The following is a 21,508-nucleotide window of genomic DNA, read 5'->3' on the forward strand; positions in this document are numbered from 1 at the left end:
CTATCCAAAATCTAAATAATGATGGACATTGAATGGCAGTCACAACTCGAGGTGGTAAGCAAACCATTGACCCACCGATGCCGTCTGGGATAGAAAATGTGATAAGAGGCGATGATAAGGTGTTGACACCCAATTTTGACCGACCTTTGACCTTTTTAGGATTACTATTCGATTAAATACGTATTTTAAAAATCTATTTAAAGTTTAGAATTTTAATCAATTTTTGCTTTAAATTTTTTTTTATATATTCTAGTATGTTCACTTAATAAAATTATTGTAAATATTATTAAATATTTTAATATCATTAATGAATTTCAAATGTTTTAAAAATTTAAATGATTTTCAATTACATAAAAATATTTTAATTAAATAGCAACTCCTACACTTCCTTAAAATTATTTAAATTCTACCCTATTCTATTATAATTTCTTCCAATTCTATCCACTCTAAGTCAATTTTATTTCAATCATAGCCCCTCTTTCATTACAATTTTAGCCATTCCACATCCAATCCAATTTGATTTTAAGACTCCATCTTTTAATCTCAACCATCCATCCTTTAAGTTGAACCCTAGATTAAATCCTAACCACTCATCTAAACTAATTCTTGACGGTCAAGATCTAATCTCTTATTCTTCCTATTTTCTAATACCCTAAAAAAGACTAATCCCTAAAAAAATGTCATTCTCTTCTCCCTCCCCTCTCCTTGGAAGCCTCCAACCCCTCTTTCCTCTCCCTCTTCAGCCGTCCCTCCCCCCCCCCCCCCCCCCCGCTTGCCCCTTCTCCCGTCGCTCTCCCTCTCTTCTCCTCCTTTCTCTGCCCTCTCTCCCTCTTTTTCTGCTTCCCTCTCCCCTTCCCATCTCTCCTCTCCCCCTCTCTCCAGCTCAACGAGAAAGCAACAACAGTTGTCAGAGACAGCAAGCTGCCGCAAGCTCCAACGAGCGACCAACGCACCTCCGGCGAAGCCAGCAGCCGCTGGCAGCCATCGCGCCTCCCCTCTCCGCTATCCTCCTCCTCCTCTATTCTCCAATCGTCTCTGGCAGCAGCTGGAAACAAGAATAATCATCGAACAACAAGAACTCCGATTTAAAAAGTTTCATTCTATTGGAAGACGGATTTTTTTCAGCTCCATCTGGGTATGTTCACTTGATTTGATTTTTTTTATCCTTTATTTATTATGTTGATTTTTTGAAATATGTGATTATCTCTTGTTTGCTGTTTGTGCTACTACTTTTGGTGATTTTAAATTCCAATTCTATTAGTGCGACTGTAAAATATTATCATGTTCATGCTCTAACTTGATTTGTGGGCGATTTAGTATTCCTAGTTGTTTAACTAATGATCTGGGTCTGATTCTCCTGTTAAAACAGATTTTAATAGGTTAATATGTATTGCTTGTTCATTGATTGAGTTCGATAAGATTCGGACATGATTTGAGTTATTCACCTAATCTTGTCATTCTGATTATCTTCTTCTCTAAATGATAATTTTGGTGTGCTAATTTTATATGGTATTGATTAATTTGACAATAAAGTGAATTCGGATAGACTTTATGGCTTGATAAGGTAAATCTTGTCTATTATTTTATTACTATTTGTCAATAGATTATAATTGCCTTAATTAACGCTAAATTAATTCTTACTTGTTGGATTTTAGTAAAAAATATTTGATTGAGCTAAGAATAATTTTGTTGATTTAGTTTCTCGTTATAAGAGAAATATTATATTAATTGAAATCAAGTGCTACTTTGCTACTTTGCTTTTGTTTGAGTAAATGTTGAATCAACTTGTTCTCGTTGCTACTATTTTCTACTTAATCGTTAGTATTCTTGATTAGCATTTTACTATTGGTCAGCCTTCTATTTTTTTATTTTTGTTTTGCATTTATTATTGTTGTTGTGTGTTGGGAATAAAGGAAACACTCCTTATCTTTTTTCCTATGTGTGTTGATATGTCTATGCCTATGTTTAGTCCTTTTTATTTCTTATGTGCATTGTTTATATATGATGTACGAGAAGTTTGTTTCTATGAATATTTTACATTACAATCATTCTTCCATTGTATATGTGTTACCTCACTTATTCTAGTAGGTTTTGGACTTAAAGTTCAAGATGATGAAGAGTGGCCTAGAAGAATTTTCGGACAAAGCTTTGTTTATTTTAAATTTGTGTATATTTTCATCTGTTATTTTTATTGCAATATATGTATAACTCTAAAGAAGCTCTTATATATGAAGCAATTTGGGGATCACCTAGGGAGGGGGAATTATGTGTTTATCATTTTTATTTGCAAACTTGTTTTGTGTCTAAAAGTATGCTTAAATGCATAATCTGGGTGGTAAATGTTTATGTGATAAAATAAATTTAGATTTAACCAAATGAAATAAAAAAAAAAAAAAACCAAATCATTCGCTCAATCATTTAGCTAATTTTGACCAATTTATGTTTGAAGTTAATTTTATTCAATTTGGCGTGTTAAACTCACCAAAATCTTAAGTAAATAATTTGTGTGCATTTTAGTTACTCATTGAATAAATCATGTCTATAGAATTTATTGCATTCATATGTTATTGGTAGTTAGAAATCATGCCTATAGGTCTTATTTAAATGTGTTGATTATTAAATCACTTAGAAATCATGTTTAACTAATTTTAGCATGTTCATAATTGATTTGTTTCTTTACTTTGTCATTTTAGTATGTTAAACACCTAGAGATCATGTCAATAGATTTGTAAATTTTCATTATATCAATAACTCCAATAAAATTTGTTGTGCATATTTTTCCCCCTTTTAAATTAACTAATATTATTAATTAGTAATCTTATTTGTCCTCTTGAAGTTTTCCGCATTTATGATGCAATATGTTGTCTTAAAATAATAATAATAATAAAATAAAATCATTTGATGGATTTAACAAATTACTTGGCTTTTGAATATATTTCATAGTAAAATCTTTGCATTTAATAAATTTACTACATTAATGTTTTACTAGTTTTTTTTTTACAAAGTTTTGCAACATTTTTTTTTAAAAGTCATTGTTCAATCCTCCTTTAAAACTTTGGATTGATTATGACATTGTTTACTTTTTAAAATATTATAAGCACTATCTCTTAGCCTATCGTTACTGGGAAAGTCAAAGGAACTACGAGGTCTAGTTCCACTTTTTAAATTAAACCGACGCGTCCTCGGAAGTACCACCTACCCATGAATTTCAAAAGGAATTATGTGTATTTATATGTAAATATTTATGTGCCTATATGCAAACTGAATCTGTTAAATCATTTTCAAAAACATAAACTTTTATTATTTTTTCTAAGACCGACCTCAAAAAAAAATTGTTTCTATGGTGGAGGAGCGCGATTAACAATATCGTGGCATCATCCCTATAAAGAAACAAACATTTATTTTAAATAAAATTTTCTATACAAACTTGCTCAATTTTTCAAAACATTACTTTTGCACATATTATTCTTGTTTGGTGTAGCATAATCAAATCGAACTATCTTCTATATCTTTTGCGCATATTATGTCTTTTGTTTATCTCTCTATTAATTGCTTAATATTTGCAATATTTGTTTATCACATAGATCGTATGCTCAAATAATAAATAATTGAAGTAGTCTAAATTGTTTAGTAATTTATTTGGGGAAGATTAAAATAAAAATAATAAAACTTATTGCTTATTTATTTGCCTTTTTTTCTATCCCTTTGGTTATTTTTAAATTTTTATTTAATGTTCATTTATTATTATAACTTAGTTTTGCATGAATAATTAATTTATTTCTCAATTGTTTAATATTTTATCACTTAGACTCGCATGTTTAAATATTAATTAAGATAATAATGAGCTATTTGATTCAACTTGTTGATATATCACCTAGTCTTACATGTTAGATTTAATAAAAATGATTTTAATTGTTAATATTTGTTACCACCTAGCCTTTATTAATTAAGTAGTTAAAAATAAAATGGTCTTATTTATTTCATATTTATTATCATCTAGCAAGCATGCTACTCAAAAAATTAATAAATGAAGTGACCTTAGTTGCTACTTGTAACCCCCACATAGATTGCATGAGATATGGCCGGGACCCACATTTGTTGACCTCGAGGGATGCCTAACACCTTCCCCTCGAGGTAATTTGAACCCTTACCCCGATCTCTGACTCGTTGACCTTAGCTAGACTTTGTTAGGTTAGATAGGTGCCCTAACGCGCCTTAATTTGTTAGGTGGCGACTCCTTAAACTCAAAATCCCAAAAGAGTTGTTAGGTCGTGCACAAAAACCATTTTTGCGAAAAATGGGGCGCGATAGAGATAGGTTCCCTGACGCGCCTTAATTCGTTAGGTGGCGACTCCTTAAACTCAAAATCCCAAAGGAGTTGTTAGGTCATGCACAAAACCCGTTTTTGCGAAAAATGGGGCGCGACATAAGGTAGTGGAGGTTAGTGGTGAGTTAGATGATAAACGGGGAAAGAAGTTGAGGTACCCCAAAAGGTGACCCCCATTCCTAGACCATCACCTCCATTCCCACAGAGGTTAGTGGAAAAGACCGAGGATGGTAAATATCGGTGTTTTATCACTATGCTCAAACAACTTTCCATCAATGTCCCTTTGATAGAAGCTCTTGAACAAATGCCCTGTTATTCCATGTTCATAAAAGATATGGTCACTAAGAAAAGATCGATCAGTTTTGAGGATTATGATAAAATGCAGCATTGTAATGCTATTTCTACAAGGTCTCTAGTGCAAAAGAAAGAAGATCCGGGTGCCTTCATTATTCCATGTACAATCGGGTTATTACACTTTGCAAAAGCATTATGTGATCTTGGGGTAAGCATAAATCTCATTCCTCTCTATTTACAAGAAGTTGGGTTCGGGTGACCCAAAGCCCAATGCGATGCGGCTACTGATGGCTGATCAAACGGTGAAGAGGCCTATTTGAATGCTCCACGATGTGTTAGTTAAGGTGGAGTCATTCATATTTCTAGCCAATTTTGTGATTCTGGATTGTGAGGTTGATTTTGAGGTGCCTATTATTCTTGAGAGGCCATTCCTTGCTACGGGTACAGCCTTAATTGATATGGAGAAAGGGCAAATGAAATTTCGATTGAATAATGAAGAAGTGACTTTCAACATTTGTAGGTCCATGAGGCAGAGTGGTGAGAACCAATTGGTATCTGCCATATCTTACAGGGTTGAAAAGTCACTTGAGCTACAAATAGAAGAGCGTCTGGGTGTAAAAGCACTAGTGGCAGTGATCATGAATTTTGATAGTGATTGTATTGAAGAGTATGGGTCATTGGTCGCGACACTTGATCAAGGTGATGTTCAATTTAAATCAAAGAAGTTGGAGTTAGATATGAAGCATCACGAGTCTCCACCTACAAAATCATCTATAGATGAGGCTCCAAAAGTAGAAATTAAGGCTCTACCACCTCATATGAGGTATGTATTCTTGGGAAAAGGTGACACTTTGCCATTAATTATTGCATCAGATTTGAATGTGCATCAAGTTGAGAGTTTGGTAGAGGTGTTGAAAAGGTCCAAAAGAGCTATTGGGTGGACTATTGCGGACATTATTGGGATTTCTCCCGAGATTCGTTCACATAAAATCTAACTCATGTTCTATCATAAGCCAACTATTGAGCACCAGAGACTTTTAAATCCACCTATGCAAAAGGTGGTGAAGAAGGAAATCATTAAGTGGTTGTATGCTGTAGTGATATATCCAATCGCTGATAGTAGTTGGGTATGCCCTGTTCAGCGTGTACCTAAGAGAAAGGGAATAACTGTGGTCCCCAATGAGAAAAATGAGCTTTTTCCGATGAGGCCGGTGACTGGATGGAGGGTACGTATAGATTACCGTAAATTAAATGCATGGACCGAAAATGACCATTTTCCTATGCCCTTCATGGATCAAATGTTGGATAGATTTGTAGGAAATGGGTGGTACTGTTTTCTTGATGGCTATTCAGGTTATAATCAGATTTCTTTTGCACTGGAAGATCAAGAGAAAACCACCTTTAATTTTTTCCTATAGGACCTTCACATTCAAGAGAATGTCGTTTGGGTTATGTAATGCACCAACCACATTTCAGAGATGTATGATGTCAATATTGTCCGATATGGTGGAGGATACTATTGAGGTATTTATGGATGATTTTTCAGTGGTTGGTGACTCCTTTGAGCGGTGTTTGAGTAATTTGTCTGAGGTACTTAAGAGGTGTGAAGATAGCTACCTTGTGCTAAATTGAGAAAAATGTCACTTCATGGTGAAAGAAGGTACTGTATTGGGTCATCGCATTCCAGACAAGGGTATATAGGTTGATCAAGCTAAAGTTGAAGTGATAGAGTGACTTCCTCCACCTATCTCTATAAAAGGTGTGAGAAGTTTTCTTGGGCATGCAGGCTTTTACCGGAGGTTCATCAAGGATTTTTCAAAGATTGCAAATCCTTTGTGCAAGTTGTTTAAGTTTCATTTTGATGAATCTTGTCTTAAGGCATTTGGTAAGTTGAAGGAAAAGTTGGTGTCTTCACCTATCATCATTTATCTGGATAGGAGCAAGCCTATTGAGGTAATGTTTGATGCTAGTGGGGTTGCTCTTGGTGCGGTATTGGGACAAAGAAGGGACAAAATCCTTCATCCTATTCACTATGCTAGTAAAGCCCTTAATGAATCCCAAAATAACTACACCGTGACTGAACAAGATCTCCTTGCAGTAGTCTTTGCTTTCAAGAAATTTTGCTCCTATTTGCTTGGCACGAGGGTTATAGTGCATACTGATCATTCTGCTTTGAGATATTTCATTGCAAAGAAGGATGCAAAACCGAGGTTGATTTGTTGGGTATTACTATTGCAAGAATTTGACTTTGAGGTGAAAGATAGAAAAAGGACCGAAAATTAAGTTGCTGATCACTTGTACCGATTAGAATATGAAGCAATGAGGGAGTTAGGTGAAAAGTCTTAAGTTTATTATACTTACCCTAATGAGCATGTACTGGCTGTCTCCCAAGACTTGATTCCATGGGTTTGCACATTTTGCAAATTATATGGCTAGTCATATCGTCCCACCGGACTTGTTCTTTCATCAAATGAAAAAGTTCATGCATTATGTGAAAAAGTTCTTTTGGGATGAGCCATACTTATATAGGAGTTGCGCTGATGGGCTTATTCGGTGTTGTGTGCCAGAAGTTGAGATGTTGAGTGTTTTGGAGGCATGCCATTCTTCTCCTGTAAGTGGGCATCATAGTGGTATCCGGACTGCTCACAAGATCTTGAAATGTGGCTTCTATTGGCCAACCATCCACCAAGATGCTCATGAGTTCGCCAAGGCATGTGATAGATGCCAAAGAGATGGTTGTATTTTGAGAAAGCAAGAGCTCTCTTTAAATCCCATTCTTGTGATTGAATTGTTTGATGTGTGGGGCATTGAATTTATGGGCCCTTTTGTGAGTTCTCATGGGATGAAGTACATTCTTCTGGCAGTCGATTATATGTCAAAATGGGTAGAAGTTATCGCATTTGTGAATAATAAAGTGAAGAGTGTCACCACGTTCTTGAAAAAGAACATATTTTCTAGATTTGGCACCCAAGGGCTATTATACGTGATGGGGGATCCCACTTTTGCAACAAGCTATTTAAGGGATTATTGGAAAAATATGGGGTTCGCCATAATGTGGCCACTCCTTACCATCCTCAAACTATAGTGGGCAAGTTGAGTGTCAAACAGGGATTTAAGCATATTTTGGCAAAAACGGTGAATGCTAGGAGAAGTATTGGTCAAGGAGGCTTGATGATGCTCTTTGGGCCTGCCGGACAACATACAAGACTCCCATAGGTATGTCCCCACACCAACTTGTATATGAGAAGGCTTGTCACTCACCGACTGAATTAGAGCATAAGGCCATGTGGGCAATGAAGAAGTTGAAAATAATTCGGAATAAGGCTGCGGATCAGAGGTTAAAGGGGTTGAATGAACTTGATCAATTTCGCTTGAAAGCATATGAAAGTTCAGCCCTCTACAAAGAAAAGATGAAGAATTACCATGACCAAAAGATTGAGAAGCGCGATTTTTTGGTGGGATTTGGTGTTTATGTTCAATTTTAGTTTGCGTTTGTTTACGGGCAAACTTAAGTCCAAATGGACTGGTCCCTATTTGATCACCCAACTATTCCTTCATGGTGTGGTTGAGTTGGAGAGAAAGGAGGGTATGAGGTTCAAGGTGAACGGGCAATGACTTAAAATCTATCAAGGTCATGCTGAAACAGCGAAGGAAGTGATCGAGGCATACCATCTTGATGAAGTCTGAGTAATCAAGATTCCTCCATCGTGCCGCGACGTTAAATCAAGCGCTGATTGGGAGGCAACCCAATATGTATCCTCTAGCGAAGTATAGGTTTTTCATGATTTTCTAGGCATAGTTGCATTATTTTTGCTTTTATTACTTATTTCACGTCTGAATGTTCCTTTATTTTTCTTTAGAAGTGCTGGTTAGAGCATAGAGTAGGGTCCGTGTCCAAAAAGTTTTCAGAAAACACAAAAAGATTAGCTTAATGAGTGTTAAATATGCAGGGACCAAATCACCATAAATCTGCAGAAATTTGGTCTGGTGCACCCATCGACGGATCCATCGACACACCATTGTCCATTCGACGGACTGTCGGTAGGATCCGTCGTGCCCAGGTATGTTCTTTAAAATTTTCCAAGTTAGGGAACTTTCGACGGAAGGATCTATGGACCGTCAACCGGCTTACGGTCCGTTGACAGGGACTTGTCGATCCCTCACCCACCAACCCGACCCGTCCGGCTACATATTAAAAGTTTTTGAACTCTTCAGTTACCCACCTCTTCACATAACCCCCATAACCGTTTCCCTCCCTATTCCTCTCATTTTCCCCCACTCCCTGACCCATTCACTCCCATTCCATCATCAGATTCCCACACTTCCCCACTTCCGAAAAATCCATTCTCTCCCAAAATCTCCCATTTTCTTCAATTCCTTTGTCAATCGGTGTTCATGGTGGTTGTTGCTGATAATCAACTACTAGTGTTCATACTCTTTCTCCTCTACTATAGTTGTCAGGTTGTTTTCTGAGCTGCAAGATTAACTTTTGTTAATATTCCTAATTAACGTGATGTCTAACTGTTTGGGTACTTAATTTTGGACCATTTTGCATGCTAAAACTTACACACAAAAGTCCTAAGTCCTTAGAACACTGAAATTGAAAGGGAAAGGAGTGTATTGTTAAAAAAATAGCGTGTGTTTGCATGATTGTGTTCCTGACCTAAGGTTTGACAGGCTATCTAAAATGCATGTTAAAACTAGGAAAATTCATGCCCTACGAATGATGGAATGCTGGGTAAATGTTTAGTAAACTTAGGATTCTAAGAATACTTCAAATTAGTATGATTGGGTACTAAAGTGGCTGCAAAACTGTGTTCCTTGAAGGTCTATGAGACCCCGTTGACGGAGCGTCGGTCCCGGGATGGACAGTCGGTCCCACGGTGGACCATTGTTGGGGTCCATCAACCCAAATTTCTCGAGTTTACTCTAAGTATCCGTCGACGGACCCTTATGACGGACCATCGTCCCTTTGACGGTTCATCCTGCACAATAGTTGACGGTGTCAGAACCTTTGCTTCTTATTTTTTGTAAAATTAATCTAAGTGTCCGTCGACGGACCCTTATGACGGACTATCATCCCTTCGATGGTCTGTTCTGCGAAACCATCGAGGGGTTCAAAACCTTTGTTTCTGATGTTTTTATAATTTCTTTCAAGTATCCCACAAGGTAACCTTATGACGGACCGTCATAGGGACGATGGTCCGTCCTACACAACCGTCGACAGTGTCAGAACCTTATTTCTGATGTTTTTATAATTACTTCTAAGTGTCCGTTGACAGGCCCTTATGACAGACCATCGTGCCTTTGACGGTCCGTCCTACACAACAATCGACACTGTCAGAACCTTTATTTCTGATTTTTAATAAAATTAATCTAAGTGTCCATCGATGGACCTTATGACGTACCATCGTACCTTTGACAGTCTATCCTGCACAACCATCAGAACCTTTGCTTTTGATTTATTATAAAATTAATCTAAGTGTTCGTCGACAGAACCTTATGACGGACCATCGTCCCTACGACGGTCCGTCCTGCACAACCGTCGATGGTGTCAGAATCTTTGTTTCTGACATTTTTATAATTTCTTCCAGTGTCCCGCAACGGACCCTTGTGATGGACTATCATACCTTCTATGGTCTTTCCTGCACAACCGTCGACGGTGTCAGAACCTTTGTTTATGAGTTTTTATAATCTCTTCTAAGTGTCCCGCGACAGACCTTCATGACGGACGTCGTGCCATCGATGGTCCGTCCAGCACAACCGTCGACAATGTCAGAACCTTTCTTTATGATGTTTTAAAAATTATTTCTAAGTGTCCCTCGACGGACCCCCATGATGGACTGTCGTGCCTTTGACAGACCTTCGTGCCTTTGATGAAGAGTCGATGGTTCCGTCCTGCACTCTGTACTTCTGTGCTGTCATTCCTTTTCTCTGTTTTGCTACTTCCACTGCTACTAACTACTTCTCTATGCAAGTACAAATGGCACCTAAACATGACCGTGTCGACTCACAAAGGCGTTGCAAGTCAGTCGCCCCGTCGAACCGGGTTATCACAGGCTTAGATGATGAGCGTGCCCAGAGTACGTGCCACCCGGCACCTGCAGTCCTACCCATGCTGCCCGCTCTACTATAGCCACACCCACGAGGGTGGTGCCTGGCGTAGTCACTGTCTCCCAGTCTAACGAGGAGCACACTGGCACACCTTCTGGGTCGGCTTCATAGCCCAAGGGAGCATCTGGCTCCATAGAAACATCCGGTTCTGAGAAAGCTTCTGACTCTTTGGAGGCTTCAAAATCGGAGGAGGCTTCTGCTTTTGCCTGTCTGATGAGGCTGCTAATGCTGACTCTACTCCAGCACCCCAGACTGACGTCCCTGCTCCGATTGCTTATCAGCCCAACCGTGGTGTGTCGAGGGGCAGTACCAAATCTACACTGATGCCTAGATGCCCAATGACAAAGGGGTAATGACCCGGACCCTGACACAGTAGCAGCAGTTTCTCATGGGGATTCTTCCCACCATGACGGCCATTCATGAGTTATTCACCCGACATCGGCTGGAGTGGACGGCTCGATATGTAAACTAGTATAGTGAGGACATGGTCCGAGAGTTCTACGCCTCCTATGCTCTTCGATCTTAGCTGGACAGGCGGGCAGCCCCGCCAAGCATACACTGTTGACATTTCCTTGCAGACCATCCGCAGATTTCTCTATGGAGTGGATGTAGATTCCACCCGGACTCCTCTCACCGCCGAGTTTGACTATCGTGGAAATTGATCAAAGATGGCCGGTTCCAGCGTTAGCCAGAGGTGAGAGAGACCACCAAGCGGTGGACTGCACAGTACATCTCCGTAGATGGTGAGACTGCCGATTGGGTGGGGGAGACCAAGGAGAGTATCAGGAAGTCCAACCTCACCTTCACAACAAAGTTCCTGTGGCTATTAGTCCGACACTGCCTTTCCCCCATTGCTGCTGATAATATTGTCACATGGGATAGTGTAGTGCTGATGGCTGCCATATTTGCGCGGTTTGAGGTGGACTTCGCATGGCTATTACAGGCGGTGATGCATGAGAGGGACTTTAAGGCCACTCTTACTTACCCATTCCCGTGCATGATTTTTGCATTGTGCAGATCTGCAGGAGTGTCCGTGTGGAACATTAATGTGATCAAGACCCTGCCTAGACAAGTTGATATCGGTCTCATCCCGGATGAGGCTAATGAGTTGTCTCCCAACAGAGGGGCCCGTATTGAGGTGCAGCCGCTAGGTGAGAACCTGGCAGCAATGATAGCTTAGGCCCAATGGACTAATCCATCTACATCTAAGCCTACCGATACCACTCCGGTCGAGTCTATCCTGGGTGGTAGGACCGCTCCGAGCTCTTCCCGCTCTATCCCATCATCTATACTGGTCCCGCTTGCTAGGGTCCAGAAACGAGAGGCCCAAATTGCCACACTTTTGCATCATATCCAGCCTTAGATGTAGAGGTCCATTGTTGAGGCAGAATAGCGTATAGAGAGAAAGAAGGCCCAGCACACTGATAGGAAGAGCATGGAGGTCCACCAAAGTTTGGACGCATTTGAGCTGCGTTGCTCACCTGCACCTACAGTGGATGTGATGACTCTCCAGGATGCTGTGGAGAGTCTGAGAGCTGGCTTGGACACTATATTGGAGGCTCGGTGCCTAAGTCTGAGGCCTCTTCTGCAGAGCCTGCTGAGGACATTGTGATAACTGTCGTGTTCGCCACTACTGATATGCCACCAATTCCACCACGAGAGCGTGCCAAGAGGTACTAGACTAGAGATGAGGATGAGTTTCGAGCTCGGAAGAAGGAATCCGATGAGTTGGAGGCTTCAAGGAGAGCCTCGCTAATTGATAAGGAGGCCTGCCAGTTGAGGGGTATCGAGGTGGCTGCTGGGGCGTATAGTTCCAGAGTTGCAGAGGCTGAGAGGAGCACTACTGAGGGTAATGTCATTGCTGAGGACAATACTGATGGTGTCCCTACTTCAGAGGGAGCGGGTTCCGGGAAACCGGACCTGCCAGCTTATTGATCACTGGTGCTTTGCGCCTCAGGTTTGCTTCATCTACCACTCTGTCTTATATACTTTTATGCATTGGGAACAATTGCATGTTTTTTTGTTGGGGGTGGGGTAAATAGAATAGGGTGAGTTAGAGCAGCCCAACTCACGATCCTCTCTTGGCGTTTTCTTGCCTGTGTTTTCCCCCCCAAGAGACTGGTTGCTTTATTGTTGAACCGGCATGTTGGTATCTTTAGTAAATAGTATAGAAATGGACACAAAATGATATCCTGTTTTAAAGAAAATGTTGCATAACTAGGCACAGTAACTGATAAATGTGTGGCTCTAAGAATGACATAGAGATACACCACTGCATGACCCTGAATCTAAAACTCGAACTAGGTTTTTCTTATAATTTGGTAGAGTAATGATATGTCAAGTGAGTGTGAGGAAAATTTGAATATTCCACCATTCGTACTGAGCTAGAACTTGTTTGGTTAGTCCTGCTAAAAGTAAGTCGTAATAGACACAATTAGGAAAGGATCATAGTCCCTTGTTCAATATAGCCAATATTCAACCTAAATAACAAAAAAACCGAATGAAATTACTCCCTTCTTGATCCAAATGATTTGAGCTTAAGTTAGACCTTTCTTTTTCACCCCAACTGATCTTTTTTGGGAACAATGTGTTGGCCCTGGTCCCTCCTTGGACATGTGCACCTCAACTTATGCCAAAAGCATAAGTTGAGGGTGGCTAATGCAGAAAACAACCTTGTGTGGCCCCGACCCAACTTTGGATATTGCGTACCTTGACTCATGGCAAATCCATGAGTTGAGGGTGGCTATTATGAGAAATGCTCCGGAAAGTGGGGTTGAAAGAACAAAGAGAGAGAAAAAACAAAAGAAAAGTGCTCAAGAAAAGTTGAAAGAAAAGTGAAAAAAAGAAATTTGAAAATGTTAAAATACAAGCAAGAAAGGAAAAGAGTCACTTACACAAAAGAAGAAAGAAGGGAGAACAACAAGGTGAAGGAATACAAGAAAATTAAGACATAGGGCGAAATAAAATGATGAAAAGGTAGGTTGCTTAGCCATTATGTCATGGAGGGTAATTATTCACTAAAATACATCTAAATGTACCCTACCTGACCTCGAGCCTAAGTTACAAGCTAAAAAAGTCCTTGTGATCCTAAGAGTCTATTATGGTGAACTTAAAGTAGTGAAAATAAGGGCAAGCCTATGGCAATCAGTATAAATAAGGTGTGAATTCGTTCTGAGAGTGAGTGTAGAAAAATAATCCTTATACTCAAAATGAAATCAATGTTTGAAAAATGAGGATCTTGATTTGAAGTGAGGACGCTAGTTGCAATACCAGAAAATTGGTACCTTGGTGAGAGATGAAAGAGGATAGGTGTCGGTGTGTGGTGATATCATGGTCTGATCCGCATGAGAAAGCCTAATAGTGATAGAATGTAATAAACATAATGAAAATAATTGGGATTGATAGCCAGATGATTGCGAAAGCTAAAATAAGGATACTCTTGTACAAAGATTTTGTGGTGAGTCATAGTGCGTTGCTTGAGTACAAACAACGAATTTAAGTTGAGGGTGTTCATGTACCATGGTTTCACGGTACTTTCAATGCTTTTTTCTTAAGTTTCGTGTGTGTCTAAAGCCTTTTTATATTAGTTTTAATGTAATTTTCTCTTTGTTTGCAGGAAATCTGTCCAGAATAAAAAAGCGGAAGAATTATGCTGAAACTGCAGGAGTGACTACCTACGGAGCCATCAATGGTCCGGTGACCCCTCGACGGTCCGTAGGCACGATCATATGAAGGAAAAGATGTTGAATGATGATTTGGGAATTCTGACTAAGTGTGGGGCTACAGAGGCTCTTGAAGGACCGTCATCTTCACGAAGGACCATCCTGCACATCCATCATCGTCAACCAGAAGTATCTCAGTACCCATCTTGAAAAGAAGCTAAGTGTGGATTGAAGAAGGACCACAATGGTCTGTCGTGTCCTCGACGGTGCATCATCTAGGTCGTCGACTCAGACGCTGTTTTTGGGCAGATTTTCTTTAAATAGATTTCCCTCTTTTGTTAGGACTCTAGTATTATAAATACTTGTAAAAACCTCATTTTTGAGGTTAGACTCTTGGGTATTTTTTCAGATTTTATTGTTCTAGTTGTGAACTTGTAATTTTGGGAAATTATTCTACTTTTCGAAAATCGTTTATTGCAAGCTTATTGATTAATTCAAGTAATTTTCTAGGTTTTCTTCAATCTCATTAAAGTAAGTGCATGAATTCTTATCAAACTAATATGAATTGTGTAATTATTAACATGGTAACTAGATCCATAGCTAGGGTTGTGGGAACCATGGGTAATTAACAAGGTAAAACTAGCTAAACTAATAATCCTAGAATAGTGTCTTGCATGTATTGATAAATCTTTCGTTTAGAAGTATTTTTAAGGAGTGCACGCATTAGAACTCACCTTGTTGCTACTTGCCGGACCAAAGAGGTAGATAATAAGAAAAGAATTATCAACGTAGATTTAGCATTTACTATCTAATAGGCTAGTGTAGATTGGTGCAAAGTAACAACTATGCCATACATCGATTATGATGCTTAATATGAGATAAAGGTGAGGTTTAGTAAAGCATACACACGTAGCCGGACAAGGTGTGGAGTTAAATTCCCTAGTTGCCGGACAAAGGAATTAGGGATACATAACTTACCACTTTGCATGCAAGATAATAGGAAATGACTATTATAGCTAGAATCACCGCGTTATGAACCTGTGGGGAACACTTAAGCCCTAGTTACTTTCATTACTTGATAAAAATCAAATCTTTGAACTTGTCACTTGTTTACTTAGACATAGTTAATTACATTCGTTATATAAAAACCCCTTTTTGTTACTTGTTTTCGGAAAGGACTTGACTAAATAGAAGTAGTAGTAGGTCAAAGTTAAGTATAAATCATTTTCCTCGTGGGATCGACCCTAACCTCATAGTTGGATCCTTCACTTTATACAACCGCTCATACTTCTTTTCGAGAAGTAAATTTGAGTGTATCACAATTGAGGAGGATTTTACATAAAGAATCCTTAATATTATCCTCTAGATCAAGGCTTTTAATCTTATCCTTGAACTTGCAGTCTCTTGCATAATGGCCAACTCTTCCACATTTGTGGCAGACATTTGATTTATTATTCTTATAAAACTCCTTTCTATAATCCGTTTTCCCTTTTTCACGTTTGTCTAAGCATTTCTTTTTCTTGTATTGCCTATGAGGATTTTCTTTATAATCTCTTGTCCCTTATGTTTGTTAGACTTTCTAGAGGATTCAGGCATATCAATTGCAAACTGTTCACAAAATTCCCCTAATTGTTGTTGTTCATTTAAATGATATCTTTTAATTTGTAGATTCAACTTGATCTCGTTACATAAAGAGAGACCTTCTTGAGTTCATATACTTATAAGTTTTTCATTAGTATAGTCATCCTAATTCATACTTACTGCATCTCCTCTAAGGGCTTTTTTGACCTTTTCTGCAAATAAAGCTACAAGCCCATCTATAAATTTGGATTTCCAGTGAGAGTTATTACATTCTAGTAATTCCATAACCCTTGATAGAAAAACATCCTTGTACGATCTAAAGAGTGTTAAGGCTTTTGCATATGAGATTTTGGAACATAGTCCTAATGGTTTCACTATTATTTGATCGCTTCGATGTAAATAAAGGCTCGTTTACAGTTCATGAAATCTAAGGATGGAAAACACATTTACGGTTCTAACATGGCCCAAACAATGCCTTATTCACAACTAACATGGGCTTTACCAGGAACACCGGACTAAGCCAAGATCTTCCCATCCCTGGATTACATTACTTTGACCTTAGATACATCAGAACAACAACAGCAGCAGCAGCAACAACAACAACAGTAGTAGTAGAGGTAGCAGTAGCACTAGTAGTAAATAAAATAAATAGAAAAATAAAAGAGAATGAAACAGTGAATAGGTGAAAAAAAGTTTTAAGGTAAAAAACTATTTACTAACTTAATTTAATAAAAGATAAAGAAAATAAATTTCTTTTTAAGAAATAAAAATAAATATTTACACATTGTAGGCGAGCATGTACAAACACAACCAACTTGGTGGTTGAAGGTGACATTTCCGCACAAAAGGTGCAAAATTATGAAAAACAAATTGAGTTAGGATGATAATAGAACCTTAGTTAAGTTTGAGTGTGTCTCTTATCGACATTCATTTCCACGTGTCAATCACCTTTCAATAATTTTATTTTCCGAGTCAAATTAACAATGAATAAAATAAGTACTAGAAACATAACAATCTAAAAGACTAATGTGATTATTTGTCCAAAGTCTTACAATGCTTTTATTTAAAGGATTAAAATATGAATAACAAATAGTATCATGAATATGACTATTAATTATTTAGGGATTATACTACGATGAAAAGTCTGTAAAAGAAAAAAAACAGAATCTTAGCCAAAGCACTATAACCATATTATTCCTCACTTTCTTTTCCAAAATTTTCAACTAGTAGCACATACATCACCGCCTATAGCCATTCAAGCTAATAAAATCATAGTGCAATTAATGTTACTAGAAAGATGGGAGAATGATTTTACCTGATGTCGTTGCCCTTCTTCGATATTTCTCTAAAATTGTGCATTTTTTTTAAATAAATTTTTTCGAGGTCAGTTATTACCCTAATTGTATACCTTAAAATTATAGGTGAAATGGATCCACTATTAATTTAAATGTTATCTTCTTACCCACCAATTAAATTAATTATGAATATTACCCCACTAAATTCATAAATGTAGTTACAAATAGTTTAAAATATCCATTTAAATATGTCGGAATATATTTTATGAAATAAAAAGCTATAGTACTCAAAATGAACAAATGAGTTATTACATTAGATATCAATTTACCCATGATTCGTCCTAGAACGATTAAAAGAAGGTGAGGATAAGAAAGGGGATAGTTATGTCAACAATTTCTTGAATATATTAGTACCCGAGGTCTCATATCAAAAGTATCAAACCAACCAATTGGATATCTACACCTTCTCCTATATAATGCCTTAAATGGGGCCATCTCAATTTTAATATGTAACTATTGTTGTATGTAAGCTCAACCAACAATAAATATTATTTTCAATAACCACCAAAGTTAATCGTACACATATCCACAACATGTTCTCAAGGACCTTGAACACCCATTAGGTGAAATATTTTCTCACATAACCATGATATAACTCATTATTGTCCCCAACTAGAAGTGAACCTGAACCAACTACCACACACTCATAATGCACAAACCATCATAGATCTTATCAATATTTTCTTTTCACAACATAAACTTTCTCGAGCTTAAGCTATAGAAATATGGACTTTAGACATCAAATAATCATCAAGGAGAATTTAACTCATCTGATCCAAGGATGAAAATGATCAAGTAACCATCCACGAGTTATACATCCAATCACATAAAACCTCTAATTACACTGTCGAAATGCTAGATTAGTAGCTATATAGAAAATCCTTAAGAATGATAAAACTAGACCCAATGGTTCTCACATTCAATTACACATAGCTAAAACATGATAGCGATGACGAGATAAATCTTATGTCTATTGAACAAATGTAAGTTTTTCGTGGTAGCCCTCTTATAAATTCTCATAAGCAAAGTTGTGCGTGTAGAATCACTAGTATACATTAACTATCCCAAAAAATACCAAATCTTTCACAACTAAAATAACAAGTCTAACCAAGGATGCCACATTACTGACAGGACAATTACAGAATCAATATGCTCGATCTTCTACTAACAATCACCCATATAAGGAAAACACACACAAATGTAAAAAGTGAATTATACTCTAAACCATGCCCACAATGAAGTAGTTAATCACATAAGAATGTACATAACCAAGGTAGAAAAACTCTAGATACTCCTTTCATGGTGCCCATATAAACATTTTCATTCATCTACTCTATCTCTTTGATTTTATTGCTACCCAAAATCACCAAATTTAGTCCCTATTATAAGTCAACACTTAGGGAAATTCTTGATCACTCAAATTATTTTGTATACTATAAGCTCATAACCTCTATTCACCATCAAATGTCTATCTAACACATCTTACATTCTATGTAGTCCCATCAATAGTGCAATATTAACCCAACTCTAAATTACTATAACCATGTAGAATTAGATCTCACCTTGCACATCTTTTTTAAGTCATCTGTCATAATTTGAGCAATTTTATCCCACGTAAACATTAAATTTTTCATACCTTACAATTTGTTACCCAAATTAAAACTCAATCTTTATAAAAGTAAATGATAAACTCCTCGTAAGTTTGTGTCGAACCAGTCCACACTTCATTGTCATATCTAAGCTTATAAGAGAAAATTCATACAACATTCAACTTTGATCCATGAGTCTATATGACATGTTTAATTACTTCACCTTTCTTAAATTCTACCCATGACATAAATTTTAAATACCTTGAATGCTTCAATACATCATATTGTTTCTCATTTCGCTAACTTACTTAACAATCTTATTCCTTGACCAATAATCTATATACTCTAAACTAACGCTTTAAAGTGAAATCTTCCTTTGGTCCTTTAATCAAACGGTAACAAATTTTTCAACCAAAACTATGCATTAGTCGTTTCATATGTTTAATATCTGAAGTAACAATATATTATTTATTTTTATTTTACCTCAAAAATTCATACCTTTATAAAACATACGACCACAAAAGTAAATTCAAAATGAAATGTTTAAATTGTAAATCGAACAATGTAACTCAATCGGATCTATCAACATGACTGATACCTTGAAGATTTTTATGGATTTACATGAGTTTACTTATTATTGATCGTCTCTTCATCGATCTTATCATATCCTTCGCTAAAAGTTTGACACAGTTATTAATAAACTCAAAATCACAAGAGAACTTATCATCACACTCCAGTTGAGCGTATGTACACTCCTTTCTTAAGTCTTATTCGATAGCTTTTAACCAATTTGATAAACATATGACACTAAAACCATGACCATATTAAAATATAGGAAACCAAATATCTCAAAACCCAATTCTATACCTCCAAAAAATACCTCTTTATCCCTTGCAATTAGAGAAAGTATTCTTGTTCTCACCTCTTTCTGAAGATTGCATTATATCCCACAAAATTTTTTAATTTTTATTTTTTTCCCATTATGACTCTTACTCTTTTAAATTAAATTCAAGTGGTGTCCCCACATCTCCTAAAACTTTCCATACAACCACATTATTCATCAAATTATGAAGAACCACAACATTAATTGCTTGCAATTCATTAATATCGTACAAAACTCGTTTAACCAACAATACTATACAATTTCATCTCAATCACAATCCATCACCAACCCCTTATCATGATTACAAACTCTAATCACCTCCATTCTCTTATATTAAGATTCTTCTTCTTAAATATTATATTAAAACACCTCATAATACACAGTATAAATACAATGCCTCTACAAATTTAATGCAAGCCCCACCCAAACAAAGTAGTTGTTCGGAACCAAAAGAAATGATCTTGCAAATATCCGAAATCCAATCTCCACTGTTCAAATCAACCACCAAGATGTCAGGAAGACGTAGTTCAAATTTTATCTTGATCCAACGGTTAGTTAATTGAGAAACATAATCTGAAGTTTGCTGGTCGGATAAAAAGTATGCAGCAAAATAAATCTTTTTCTTCTCTCTTCTCACTTCTCTCTGGTTTAATGCTCTCTCAGAACCTCTCTTATGTCCTAATGTACTTCAAGATGAATACTAATGAGTATTTTAATTTTTCTCCTAAGACCACCTCTATTTATACAATTGTGCTTTTCCTTACAAGTCAAAATCAACTACAAATAGGGTTACAATTTCAATTCTTTTCCTAATAGAATTGGAAACCAAATGAAGAGAATAATTTCAATCCCTTTTCAATTAGGCTTAGGCTTTGTGTACAACTCTTAAGCAAATACTCCAATATTAGAACTGGTGAAACACTTTCAAGAATTTGTTTCCACTAAAACTGATTCTAAATGAGAATTTTTGGTACTAGTACAACAAACATAAATCATATAGGTCACATATCACTTTCTCTTTTTACCATCATGCTTAGCTAGACCTTTTTATCATCAAGATGTGAACCTTTTCCTCGACATGACACCTTAAACTCAGGTATACCAAGCAAATTTAAGGGACTAACTCAATTTTATAAGCATTTTCTTACTAAAATCTTCAATTTAATTTACCCAAGTATTACTAACTAGGACTCACTTTCCCTAGAAATTTGTCATTCAAGTATCAATCTAACCTTTAGAGTTTAAGATAAAATCATCAATACTCTTTTAGAATCCTCAAAATATACTTCACAACCTAATTGTCTTACTACCATAACAAAGATCCACCACTAAAATCTTTCTTAAAAATAAAGCTTAACTCAAGCGTCTGCACTAACAATCTTGTTGGCTTCTCAAATGTGAAAGTAACACCGAATCTCATCATCTAAACATGACATACCACTAATAACTATTTAAGTAATTAGATTTTACTCTTTACAACCGATATATTTATTTCCACATAACACTAGTACTGTACCGAGAAAGACTGTTAAATCCATCACTATAACACATCATACTTATCAATAAGATCATACCCAGCTAGCCCACACATTTAACCTACTGAATATCTGCAAAACATTACCAAATTTGTTCTGCTTTAGCCCAGCAATTTGCATTCCTTCTTAGATCAGGTCAATAATAAAAGTAATACACTTCATGTATCT

At 37.0% G+C, this 21,508-nt stretch overlaps 1 protein-coding gene across 1 annotated transcript; it reads left to right on the top strand.

Moving 5' to 3' along the window:
• Positions 1-5,670: 5,670 nt before the first annotated feature.
• LOC138337341 (uncharacterized) lies at positions 5,671-8,106 on the top strand. The gene is made up of 4 exons (XM_069287250.1): positions 5,671-5,974; positions 6,408-6,831; positions 7,151-7,535; positions 7,768-8,106. Exons 1-4 carry the CDS (start codon positions 5,671-5,673, stop codon positions 8,104-8,106), a joined length of 1,452 nt encoding a protein of 483 aa, XP_069143351.1.
• The last annotated feature ends 13,402 nt before the right edge of the window (positions 8,107-21,508 follow it).

The sequence above is a fragment of the Solanum lycopersicum genome, chromosome 7, assembly GCF_036512215.1.
Source record: "Solanum lycopersicum chromosome 7, SLM_r2.1".
In the NCBI taxonomy this organism is placed as follows: domain Eukaryota; kingdom Viridiplantae; phylum Streptophyta; class Magnoliopsida; order Solanales; family Solanaceae; genus Solanum; species Solanum lycopersicum.